The following is a 13,444-nucleotide window of genomic DNA, read 5'->3' as shown; positions in this document are numbered from 1 at the left end:
ATCTATCTATCTATCTATCATCTATCTATCATCTATATCTATCATCTATCGATCGTCTATTTATTGTCTATCATCTGTCTATCTATCATCTATTTATCTATCTATCATCTATCTATCATCTATCTATCTATCTATCATCTATCTAATCTATCATCTAGCTATCTATCATCTAGCTATCTATCATCCATCTATCACCTATCTATCAATCTATCATCTATCTATCATCTATCTATCTACCTATCAACTATCTATCATCTATCTATCTATCATCTATCTATCATCTATCATCTATCTATTTATCATCTGTCTATCATCTACCAACTATCTATCTATCTATCTATCTATCTATCTATCTATCTATCTATCATCTATCTATCATCTCTCATGTCAAGAGATTTGACAATGTTAGAGAACTAAAGGGAAAAAGCTAGCAGATGTATTGCCTCATGGTTTGTCCTTATTTACTTTAAAAAATCATTTTAGGAAGGATTTTGGGACCTAAAATACTTGAATTGCTTCTTTTTCTTATAGCTCTTTTTAATTCTTCGGAAGTTGCAAAATATCTCTATTTGAACTTACTATCTAGGAAATCCTTTACTTTTAAAAAATGAGAATAACCCCCTTGGGCCTCTTCTAGGAAGAAAAGCCCACACTCAGGGGTATCTCCTTAAGTACACTCAGGTCAGATGGCTGTATCTAGACACACCTTTCCACTTGAAGAAACTGCGGTATTTCAGGATTATCTGAAACTGAGAAAAGACATGATGCCTGTTTATTGCTCCAACAGCATGTATGTCTCTCCAAAGAGAGGCGATTAGAAAAACTCATTGTTTATAGACATATACAATAGGTCTTTTCTGGGTGTGATGTTCATGAACTGAGACATATGAGATCCTTGCTCAGCACAGAAAATCTGTCAAGGGTTAGAGAGATGCTTGAATGGAGCCTCAAACAGGCCCTGGCTAGCAGAGCTCAGAAGGAGATATGGTCAAAGACAACAGCACTGATCTCCATGTCTTCATCTTGATCTCTCTGGTGTCTGAGAAGATTGTGTTGGTAGAAATATCACATGATAGCCAGTCATTGAGATAATTAAGGATGCAATAGCATCCAACAACATACCAGGGGTATTTGTATCTTGATTTCCAATGTCATTTTTTAAAATTATCCTGACCTGGAGTACCATATAATGATCCCAAATCAAACAATATTGAGGATCCAGGATATTTAGAACAACCTGATTGATATTCACATTGGTTGGTTTTGTTCTTAAAGTGCCAGTTAGTATTTTTTTTGAGAAAAGATGAAAAGTGAGTGGATTTGAAGCATTTGTTTCTGTCTGATATTTGGATCTACAGATATATTACTGAAAATTTAAACACTAAAGAACTTCAAGGATTTTTTCTTTATAAATTCTGCAAGCATTTCTTAAGGATCTTCCATATAGCTGATATTTTGTTACATATTAGAATGAAATCCATTTTAAAAAGGAAATGTAACCTTAATATATCTCTGCTGAATAGATTGGAATAATTTATATTTAATTAAAAGTTCTTAAACCTAAATTATAGAATTCCTTAAGGAGAATATGAATTTTGACTAACTGTGTGGGCATCACAGCAACTATGTTTTGTGTCTGGGTAACAGAATGACTGGAAGGCTTGTGCTATGTCTGCAGAATTCTGCCACGAAATACTTAAAAAATACTTGGTGAACAATTTGAGGTCAGTTAGCAATAAAACCTTGTGTGAAATGTCATTAAAAAAACCCATTAACTATGGTACTAGTATATTCAAGTCAAGCTGTTAAAATACATTCATATAAACATAGAAAAGATTATATATGAACTCTATAGAGTTCTGTGGTTTGACTCTTGAAATCCAAATAAAAGTCATATTATCCTTAGAGTAAAATTCAGAAAATAAAGCAGCCTTTTATAAGGGCTGGTTCTTCTAAGAACCTGGAATGTCAATAACTCCATTAGGTCCTTCTTGTTAGTATGAAATAGAGCAGATCACTATTTTGGAATGAGACATGACTTTAACAATAGCACAGGTGTCCCCCCTCCATGTGCCACAAAGAAACTTTTCTGTTTGCCATAATTATAGCTGTTGCAATTCTCTAATAATATGTGTGGTGGGTGGGGGTGGTGACAGGAAAGCAGGATGAAGAGGTAATTTTGGAGAATGAATAAACAAAGAGGACCAAGTAGGATTTGGTGAGTTGTAAGGGATTACTGATGGGAATTCAGGCCATGTGGCAGGGAAGAATTCACCTATTTAGGTGTACAGTAGATAGATTTTATGACTGTCCCCTGTCATGAACTATTAAAAGTATGGAGAAAAGCCAGAGATATATTGACAAAATCAAATATAATTAAAGTATAGAGAGTCTATTGGCAAAAAAATCCAATGACTTCAAAGTCCTAGATAATTAACATTTTCTGCCCTGGAACCAATATTAGGAAATTCAATGAGACTATCTGAGGCTGAAACAACTTAAACAATGGCTATTTGTTGCCTACTTGTGAGAATATAATTTTCATAAAAAGGAAATAATTTTTATTCTTATTCTGCTTTTTCCTGTAAGTCTCAGTTGAAAAATTTCCAGAGATCTGTATAACACGAAGACTGTAGTTTATATATTGTATATATTATTTTAAAGATCTTTTTTTTTTGGTCTTTTTGAGACAGGGTCTCCCTGTAGCCCCAGCTGTCCTGGAACTCACTATGTAGACCAGGCTGGTCTTGAACTCACAGAGATCCACCTGCCTCTGCCTCCCAAGTGCTGGGATTTAAGGTGTGTGCCACCACGCCCCACTAAAGATCTTTTATAAGTAAATATATTTTGGTTGTTCTTGTCACAGATAAAACCACATGACATAATATATATTAGTTTGCTTCTCTATAATAACTACTTTACCACCCACAAATATAGTTTTGCAAGCCTCAAATATATAGAATGACATTTAGTTGAAAAAATGTTTATTGTATTTAACAAATGAGCATATAAAGTATATATATTCATTCACTCTTTTTTTAAAAAAAAAACATGTGTGTGTGTGTGTGTGTGTGTGTGTGTGTGTGTGTCTTTGTACATGTGCCCACACATGAGTTCCTGTGTGAGAATCTGAGTGCAAGCTGCCATGGAGTGTGTTTGGAGGTCAGTGGTCAGTCTTACCTGTTGATCTTCTCCTTCCGTCTTGCTGGACCTGGGGTGTGTTGCTGTTCACCACTGCATATGCCAGGCCAGCTCCCAGGAGCTTCCAGAGGTATCCTGTCTCCATTCCTCATCTCTCCATAGGAGTACTGTGAGGACAGATGCATGGTCCCAAGTCTGGCTTTATGTGGGTTCTGGCGATCTAAACTCAGGCCCTCACACTTGTAGGCTCCACTGAGCCATTTCCTGCCCTAGCTCTCAATCATTCTTCTTATGATATATTGATATTTCATTTGGTCATTGCCAGCCTCATAGTACAGTGTAAGCTATAGGATGAAGTTGGTTAACATATATCTGCTCTCTACCATTTTAAAGGCAAGTTAGAATTAATAAAGAGGAAGTGATTGGAGGGAAATGAAATTCTAATCTAACCTTGAAGATTATATTTCAAATATGTATATGCAGCAAATTTTCTTCTTTCACAAGTTTTGTGTAATCACTTGGCTTCTGGGGAGATAGTACTGATAACATGTCATGCTCATTTGCCACAGTGAAAATGGAACATACTGCATCTAGCAGTTGACTTATTGGAAAAACTATTCTGGTGCAATGGTCTAAGGAGGAAATTTAGGTTAGGGAACAATAGGAAGTGCTAGAGCTCTTTGTTCAAGTGGAGCATGTACTAAAAGAGAGCTCTACTTTATTCATGAAAGCTATGTTCATCAGAAAAGATAAAGTGGATGCCTTGGTCTTTAACTCTTACAGCCAAGTAGAATTAATGTTAGTTGATAGTTAATTAATTTTTAGTTGATTTTTAATTAGAATTCGCTTCACTTTGTTTACCAGAAAAAAAATTATTTAGGTGAGTGTCCTGACAACCAGTCAGTTCATTCCCTGTTGTGGACATGTGACACACGGGCAAACCTAGCTTCTCTCCACCCCACCTTTTCAGAGCCACCAACAGCATACTTGGCTGACCCTCTATGTGTGATTATTCACTAGAAGAAGATGAGATATGTTTACATCTGTTTTTCTTTTTAAAAGGAATGAAATTATTTAGGGATCCACAAAAATAAACTGAGTATTTTTAGCACACACATGGTCTAGGTTTGTCAACAGGCAATATTGAGCAGTGGTTTCCTTATTTATCTTTGTATTTGGACAAAGAAGCCTAGCTGAATAGATAGTTTTAACTCCACTGTTTATTTTTTTTTAAAAAGGTGCAGAAATGGCAGGGCACATGTTAGCCAATGACACATGTTTTTCAATTTAAAGTTATTTCTGGAAATAAGTGAAAGAGTTCGTGCATCAAGCAGACCTAGATGCGAATTAGTATACTTGCATGCAGTATTTAATACTTAGTTCTAGTTTTATTCATACTTAATGCAACAACACAAAATAAAACTCATAAAATGGGAGTGCAAACAGTTTAATGCACACACAGTCTTGAACCTCTATTTAAAGTTAATGATTTTACAGGAGTTATAACTGACTATGGCTTTATTTAACTATATTTAAATAGTATTAACAATGGGAAACGACTTGATTTAGGAATAAAGGTGACTGAGATGGCATTTCAGGAGATTCATTTGTGCAAAGGTCCTTAAAGTATATTCCCTCACGTGCTTGAGCATTGTCCGTGCCTTCTCTTCTCTTGCAGGAGTCTATCTTCAGCTCAAGCTGTCTTAGGCCATTAGTATCTGAAGTTTTATTGTCTCCTCATTTAAAACTTACACATTTTGGTCACTATAATATCAGTGTAACAACTATTATTGTAAAGATTTATTCTTTTCAGTTACATTTTTTAAAGGTAGGCATTTAATCATTTTCTTGAGCGTGCATTTACATCTGTTCCAGAAATAACCTGAATTTGTTGAGTCTTTATACACCCGAGTTAGGCTTGGATCTCGCCTCTTTATAACACAAACATTTTCCATTCATTTGAATACCCATATGCCTTAGCTTACATAAATAAAATCTGAGGGTATGGGTTAGAATGGATGGACATGTAAGAAAAGTATTTTAAAGCGTGAAAGATAAGTAAGAAGAACTTAGGGTAAGAAAAACAGACCTACACAACTAGTATTTTAATGAAATAATTTAATGAAGATGTGGTGGCATGTAGAAAAGATACTTTAATTATTTGAATGAAAGAGAAAAATGGAATTAGCGTATGTCTTCTTATCACTCAAAGTCATATTTGTTGGCTTCTTCAGTTTAAAGCCATTATGATTTCATAGTGTTTGCACTAATAGTTAATTCAGCACTTGGGTTGATGCACAGCGGATTGTGATACAGCAACGTGTGACTGATTCCTCCTCAGCTGGCTTTTTCTCTTTCCTCATTGAATGATAGTTACTGATCTTTCCTAACACAAAAGGGAGCAACTTCTTACATGGAAACAGTTCAGCAGAAACAGCATTTTCTCATTTCTCTTCTTATTGCTTTGTGAATGGGATATAAGTGCTGGGAATATGGATGAGAGTTGGATCAGCCATAATTGTTCCTTTCATATGCTAAGCATGTCTGGCCAGGATTGGGGCTAAATTGAAAGGCAGTTCTACAATAGCATTCCTTTGGCCAGGGTGGTAAGGCCCTGTGAAGTCCATGTCTCTTTCATGGTTCAGTGCCTCACAGGCACCGTTTTCACTGCCTTGATATGGAAGCCCGGATGCTGGAGCAGCAGGAATCCATCCTGGAACAGCCTAATGTCATTCTGGTGAAGGTGCAACCTCAATATTTCTTGCTTGCTAGAGCCCAAGGCAGAAAGCTTTGTTGGTGTACTTATGGCAATGGAAAAATCAACTGGGCTTAGTGTTTGGCCCCATGTGGCAATTATAATACAAAGAATGTTTTGATATGTATTAATTGAATTATGTATTTAGAATATGTGCATGCAAATTCTAGAGAAAATGTTAGTAGCAAGGACGAAAATTAGCTTGGTCCTGGTCACATCCCATAAGCCTCCTCCTGGTCCATTTAGAGAACAGCCTATGCCAGTCTCTCCCATCCAGAGTCCTGGATTTTTGTGTGGGATGTGCCCATTCTTGCTTCAGCGAGTATATGTGCTTGTTGCTTTGTGATTAGGATATAAATAAACCTTTTACTTTTCTAATAGACATTTGGAACAGGGTATGAAGAAGCCAGAAGGAATCTTTTCTCTTTTCCTCATTAAATAGACTAAACATCATATATATATATATATATATATATATATATATATATATATATAATCACCTATTACTTTTTATATATACTTTAGTGAAATGGTCTTTGTTTGTTTGTTTATTGAGACAGGGTCTCCCTTTAGCCCCAGCTGGTTTGGAGCTTGCTATGTAGACCACACTGGTCTTGATCTCACAGAGACCTGTCAGCCTCTGCCTCCCTAGTGCTGACATTAAAGGCATGTGCCACCACACCTGGTCTGGTGAAATGGTCTTAATTTCAACTTTTTTTGCAGTTGTCAAAAATATTAGTTGCTGCACTTTAGAACTAAAATGTTTGTGTGATTTCTTGCTTCATTTTAAAGAACTCTGTTGTCCGATTGTTGTTATGCATATTGAAATGTTTTGATAATCTGTTCCTACATTCAAAATGGAATTTGTTCTTATTGTAATTATAAAACAACAAAACTGAAGACCAAGAAGCGTGATTTCACTTAATTTGAAAGAGTCCAATCTTGTGTGTGTGTGCGTGTGTGTGTGTGTGTGTGTGTGTGTGTGTGAATATGATCAGCCTTGTCTTCTGTCATACCCTGCCAAATCTTCTATTTAAGTATTGTGAAAACTCTTTGTTTTTTTCAGGTCGAATGAGTGATTTGGTTGTAAGTGGTCATCCAATAAATTCAGAATCTAAAGAAGATGAACCTTGTAGTGAAGAAACAGATCCACTGCATGATCTATTTGCTGAAATTTTACCTGAATTACCAGATTCTTTTGAAATAGACATATACCATGGTGAGGAAGAAGAAGAGGGAGATGAAAACTGTGCAAATGCAACCGATGTGACAACTACTCCATCAGTTCAGTACATCAATGGGAAGCAGCTAGTCACCACAGTGCCCGAAGACCAAGGAGCTGCAGAAGCTAGGAGTGGCCAGTTTGAAAGTGTTGCACCTTCTCATAATTTCTCAGACAGCTCTGCAAGTGATACCCATCAGTTTGTAATCACAGAAGCAGAAATGTCAACTGTAATGCAATATAATGAATCTAAAGAAACCACTGAATTGCTAGAAATCACGTGGAAGCCTGATACATATCATGAGATACCAGAACACTTCTCAAGTGGTGAGTCTGATATTTTCACCACAGTCCCATCCCATGATGGAAAAGCCACAGAAGGGGCAGAATCCATCACACAGAGCAATCCCAAACTTGAAAGTCTGGTACATAAACTTCTTGAGCCTGTACCTCTGTTTCCTGAAGAGTCTTCAGGAGAAGGTGCCATTGACCAAGTATCTCAGAAAATGTTTTTTTCCAGGGCTACAGAAGTAACATTTGGTGAAGAGGCAGACAAAAGTGCTTCCACATCTACTCCTAGTACACTCCCAAGTTCTGTGTCAGCAGATGTCTCAGAGGAAAAACCAGTTACCCTAACAGGAACCCCACAAACTGGTGATTCGTCTACTATAGAAAGTTGGGTAGAGGTAACACCTGGACAAACTATAGCATTCTCAGGGAGTTCTTCAGGCCCAAGTATAGAAGGCTCTGCAGAATTGGATGAGTATAAAGAAAAGACGTTCACCCTGGTAACTGATTTATCACAGAGAAATCCTACAGATACACTGTCGCCTTTGGATATGAGAAAGATAATGATCACAGAGAGCCTTTTTGATGTTCCTGCAACCACTCCTTCATTGGATTCAGAACAAGCTTCTGCAGATGCAGCACCTACACGATTGGTAATTCAAGCAGATACTTCTGAGTGGGTTTCTGGTACATTTCTTGAGGGAAGGAAAAGGGAAGAGGAGGAAGAAGGAACTACAGATGCAGCCTCTGTAGTTGAGATCCACTCACCAACACAAAGGTCAGATCACATAATTTTATCCACGGAATTAGAAAGTTCAAACCTAGCTACATCTAGTGATTCAGCTACTAGGAAAAATTTTATGCTTTTGACAACACCCACACATTCTGAAGAGGAAACACCAAGTTCTACTCTTGTTTTCACAGAAGCAGATGTTTTAGTCAATTTGCAAGCACAGCCCTTGGAGCACAGTAGTAGCAGTCAACCCAGGGTTGAAGAAGGGCTGACCACTCTCTCAGGTAGCCCTGCCTCTCTCTTTATGGATCATGGCTCAGGAAAAGAAGATGCTGGCCCAGAATACACTACTATCTCTTCAGTTTCATTAAATTTAGAGTCTGAACTCCAAGCTAAAAAAAAAGTACCTGGTACTTTGGTTCCTCTTGTGGAAACTACATTCTCCTCTGAGATAACAGGATTAACTCTGAGTACTGAAACAGACAGAGAAGTTGCTGAAGATATAAGCCAGCCATCCAAGGAAGCATTGATTTCAGAAGTATCAGATCCAACTCGTGGGGCAGAAGTAGGGGGCTTTTCCACAGGCTTTTCTTTGGGAGAGGATTTCAGTGGTGACTTTAGTGAATACTCAACAGTGTCTTATCCCACAGCAAAAGAAGAAAGAGAAGGGAGGGGAAGCTCTGAGGACACAACAGATAGGGACATAGAGATTTCACCATCTACAACACCTACCTCAGATGATAGCAAACAAATGCCTGAATTAACAGACCTCAGCAGCACCATGGCCAGCACCTCAGCCTTCCCCTGGGAAGAGTTCATGGCCTCAGCTGAGGGCTCAGGTGAGCAGCCGACTTCAGTCAGCAGCTCTTTTGGCCCAGTACTTCCCCCTGCTGTGGACAATTTTTCTGGTACTGATTCCTCACTTATTGACCAGGGATTGGTAGAAGTGGGTGCTACAGGTAAAGCAGATAAACAATTTACTGTTTTGCCAACAGCAGAAACAGGAAATATAGTAGAGATAACAGAAAACGGGGAAGTAAAAGTTGATAGCACCATTTCAGTGGACTTTCCACAAACAATGGAGCCATCCAAATTGTGGTCTAGACAGGAAGATAATCCTGTAAGACAAAGGATTGAAAATGAAACGGCAACTGAGGAAAAGGCTCAAGAACAAAAGACTTTTGAGTCTTCTCAAAGTTCTCTTGCCCCAGAACAAAGAATTTTTGATTCCCAAATGCTTATTGACACTCAGCTCCTAACTACAGCTTATTCTATGCTAACACCACACAAAACTTATGACACTAAGGAAATGGAAGAGGAAAACAAGTCCTTAGCTCATATGTCGACCTCAGATCCAGATGCAAAAGGCTTGGAATCATATACTAGTCTCCCTGAAGCTATTGGCAATTCAAACTCTTTCTTAGCCACTGCCTTAGTGACTGAATCTATACCAGCTGGAAGTGTAGTCACAGGCTCTCAATCTAAAGAAGAAGAAAGTATAAAACTCCTTCCAAAAGGCATGAGACCAACAATTAAAGGGTCAGATACTGATCTCTTATTCTCTGGTTTGGGATCAGGGGAAGTTTCACCTCCTCTGCCTACAAGACCAGTGGATTTTACTGAAATGGAACAGATCGTTAGCACTTTGGATCCTGAGACTTCTCCCATGGGAAGTTTAGGAACACGCATTGTAAGTGATAAAATGGAAGACTATGAAAGAGTGGAAACTGTGGCGAATGAAATTAGACCACTCATTTCTGAAACAGGCACCATTTCTGAGGGTAGTAAAGCAGCATTCAGTACAACATTACATGATACCAGAGCAGAAGGCCCCACTGCTTCATCTCTTCCTTTTTCCACAGATGTGGAGCATCTTACAAATCAGACTCTCAGGTGGGAAGAAGAAACCCAGACACATAGACCACAAACCATTATTGAAAAGACCTCTAATGAGAACTCTTCAGTAGCAGAAACTGAAGCAGCAGCAACCTCTTCTCTTTTTCTGGTTCAAACTTACAGTACTGAAGTAGAGAAAGAATTAGTTACATTAGCATCAAAACCATCTGACTTATTTTATGAAAATTCAGGAGAAGGATCTGGAGAAGTAGATGTTTTTGATTTAGTCCACATTTCTGGAACTACTCAGGCAACCAAGCAAGGAGACAGCACACTTGCTTCTGATGGATTTTTGGAACAGCACCCAGAGGCTCCCAGGGCTGAGGCTAGGGCTACTGATGGATTTTCAACAGCTCCACCAATTCTACTGTTTCATTCAGCATACAATGAAAGTTCCCCAGACCCAACTACTGCACTGTCAAATACGGTGCCCTATGCGAGTCCCACAAATGATGTTGCAGGTGGTTTCCAAGATCATATCAGGAGATTTGAGGATTCAACCTTAAAACCTAACAGAAGAAAAGCCACTGAAAATATTATTATAGATCTAGACAAAGAGGATAAGGATTTAGTATTGACAATTACTGAGAGTACCATCATAGAAATTCTACCTGAGCTGACATCAGATAAAAATATTATCATTGATATTGATCACACCAAACCTGTATATGAATACATCCCTGGGATGCCAACAGACTTAGATTCAGAGATACCATTGGGACCACATGGTAGTAATGAAGAAAGCCTTCAGGTTCAAGAGAAATATGAGGCAGCTGTTAATTTTTCTTTAGCTGAGGAGGTGATTGAGGGCTCTGGCGATGCTTTTGCTAGTTACACTCAAGCAACATACAATGAATCAACTACTTCTGAAGATGGAAACCAAGCAGAGCACATGTACATTCACTTTGCAACTGGAGTGCCTGTTCCTAGCACAAAAATTGAGTTAGACACTCTACTTCCTACATTGCCAACTCTACCCATTCCTAGTAAGTTGACTACAGTTAGTCCAGATGTTGGAAACCCCAAAATTGAAGCAATATCTCTGGATGACATATTTGAATCGAGTACCTTGTCTGATGGCCAAGCTATTGCAGACCAAAGTGAAGTAATATCAACATTGGGACATTTGGAAAGGACACAGGAAGTATATGAAGAAAAAAAATATGTAGGTCCTTCTTTTCAGCCAGAATTCTCTTCAGGAGCAGGGGAGGCATTGACAGATCCTGCTGTCTACGTAAGTATTGGCAACACGCACCTTGTGGCTCAGCATTTAACAGAAGCCCCTAATGTGACAGAAGGGTCCAGTCCTACACATTACACTGATATGACACCTGCAGTTCCTGCCCTGGCACGGTTGTCCTCTCAAACACCATCTTCTCCCTTCCCTGTCTACATAGGCAGTGGAACCTCTGAATTCCCAGAGGTGCCCCAGACAAGTCCTCCACCAGGTACAGGTGCCAGCTCATCACAAAGGTCTCCAGAAGATTCATTTAAGGAAGTTCAGGCAACTGTCGAAGCAACTGTCAAGCCACTGAGTGAAAAATATTTTCATATCACTGAACCTCCATCCTTATCTACTGATCTAGAGCTAGAACTTTCAGAAGATGAAAGGAAACCTAAGTTACTAGAAGAATTGGAAGCTTCTCCTACAGAACTAGTTGCTGAGGAAGGAGTTAAGGCTTCTCAAGATTCCTCAAACAAAGCCAATGGTCAACTTCCTGGAGAAACAATTGGGATGTTTCCCAGTGTCAGAACACCTGAGACCGGAACTGTCACCACAGCTGCCAGTGGGATTAAGTTAGAAGGTTCTACACAGTGGCCACATTCTACTTCTGCTCCTGCAGCTTTCAGGGTTGAGACAGGTGTGCTACCTCAGCCCAGCCCACCGAAGCCTGAGAGGCCCACACTCTCTTCCTTGGACATTAACCCCGAAACATACAAACCTGTAATCAGAGGGGAGGATTCCACAGTAGTAGCATCAGAAAAAGAAATGTCAGCAAGAGTTCTCGATTCCAATAATCAGGCAACAGCCAGACCTGTGGAACTAAATACTGAGCTTGCATTACCACCATTTTCTCTTCTGGAAAATTCTAATGAAACTGGTTTCCTGATTGGTATTAATGAAGAGTCCATGGAAGGCACAGCAGTCTATCTACCAGGTAAGAACACAACATTGATACATCTGTTTCCAAGGCTGGGATCAGTCCCTTGATTCTAACATATACATGTATGTAGCTTTTATTATACTGTGAAATCCATGGAGACTATTATATTGTTCATATAACTGTAGGCCAAGCCAGCAATGAATCCTAACTAGATACGCTGAATGTAGGTATAGATATTTCTGCGTTTCACAGATGTACTTTGCACTTTTTCTGCGTCTTACAAACACCATATAATTGCAGCATGGGTGAAGTGGAATAATGGTGTAAAAATCAATGTACTTCCACCTGAAGTTCAAGTATTGCTTTGTCAAATGTCCTGCAGTTGTACAATACAGCTTTTTTAACTTTAAAAAAAAATTTATGTGTTTTTGAGTGTATTACCTGCATGTATGTAAATGCACCCATGTTGTGCAGTGCCTGTGGAGGTCAGAAGAGGGCATCAGATCCCCTGGAACTGAAGATATGGATGGTTGCTAGCCACCCTGTAGGTGCTGGGAATCAAACCCAGGTCCTCTGCAAGAGTAGGCAGTGTTCTTAACTGCTGATCCGACTCTCCAGCTCCAAGTACATTATAGTTTTACAAGCACACAAAAAATGCCTACTTTTCCTTAAAAAACATTAATAGATGCTATTATGACATTAAAATCTGTTAGACTTTTACCATTTGAGACTTGTAGCTGGCTCTTGCAAATCCTTCATGTTTGATGCAGTACCAATGCCAGTTTTTACATTAATGTGATTTCCTTTCTTGAGACAGTTCACACAATTCTTCTAACATAGTACTTAGCTATAGTATATCTAGTATATGTTTGTGTTCTGCCCCTTGAGAACTTAATTTCTGTTTATTTCTGACAATACAAAAATGTGGATTTAATACTGTTTCATACAGAATGTTTCATTTAATCTTCACAAAAAAGACTAAAGCTCATCCTTTACATTAGCTCAGTGTAAAAGGACATGACATGAATATTCAAGAAGGATCAGTAACTTGCCCAAGGATGCATAGCCACACCATGGCAAAAGTGGGATTTGAACCTAGAACAATGCTACTCTGAGGTCCATGATCTTTTTACTGTCCTTTGCTCCTTTTCAATATGGCATAAAATTAACAATTGATATTTAATGAGATGCATAAATATTGGAATACTTACTTAGTAGGAACTATCGTCTTCTTATGTAGCCTGAAAATGTTAAGGTCAGCTTTTATAGACTTACTGGAATGTTATTTAAATGGAATGTAAATG

At 38.5% G+C, this 13,444-nt stretch overlaps 1 protein-coding gene across 4 annotated transcripts in view; it reads left to right on the top strand.

The window, feature by feature from the left end:
• The window catches only part of Vcan (versican), a 116,503-nt gene that overhangs the window by 62,106 nt on the left and 40,953 nt on the right, over positions 1-13,444 (top strand). For 3 of the 4 annotated variants that reach the window (XM_008853288.3, XM_017803242.2, XM_029556197.1), the window contains one exon: positions 6,963-12,194. The exons of the other annotated variant lie outside the window; for it this stretch is intronic. In XM_008853288.3, coding sequence (XP_008851510.1) covers positions 6,963-12,194 — 5,232 coding nt within the window. The remainder of the gene's footprint in view (positions 1-6,962; positions 12,195-13,444) is intronic. 4 annotated transcript variants of the gene reach the window in all.

The sequence above is a fragment of the Nannospalax galili genome, unplaced genomic scaffold (assembly GCF_000622305.1).
Source record: "Nannospalax galili isolate Female #2095 unplaced genomic scaffold, S.galili_v1.0 scaffold45, whole genome shotgun sequence".
Lineage (NCBI taxonomy): Eukaryota > Metazoa > Chordata > Mammalia > Rodentia > Spalacidae > Nannospalax > Nannospalax galili.
The sequence above is the reverse complement of the archived record's forward strand: the minus strand, read 5'-3'. Positions and strand labels throughout refer to the sequence as shown.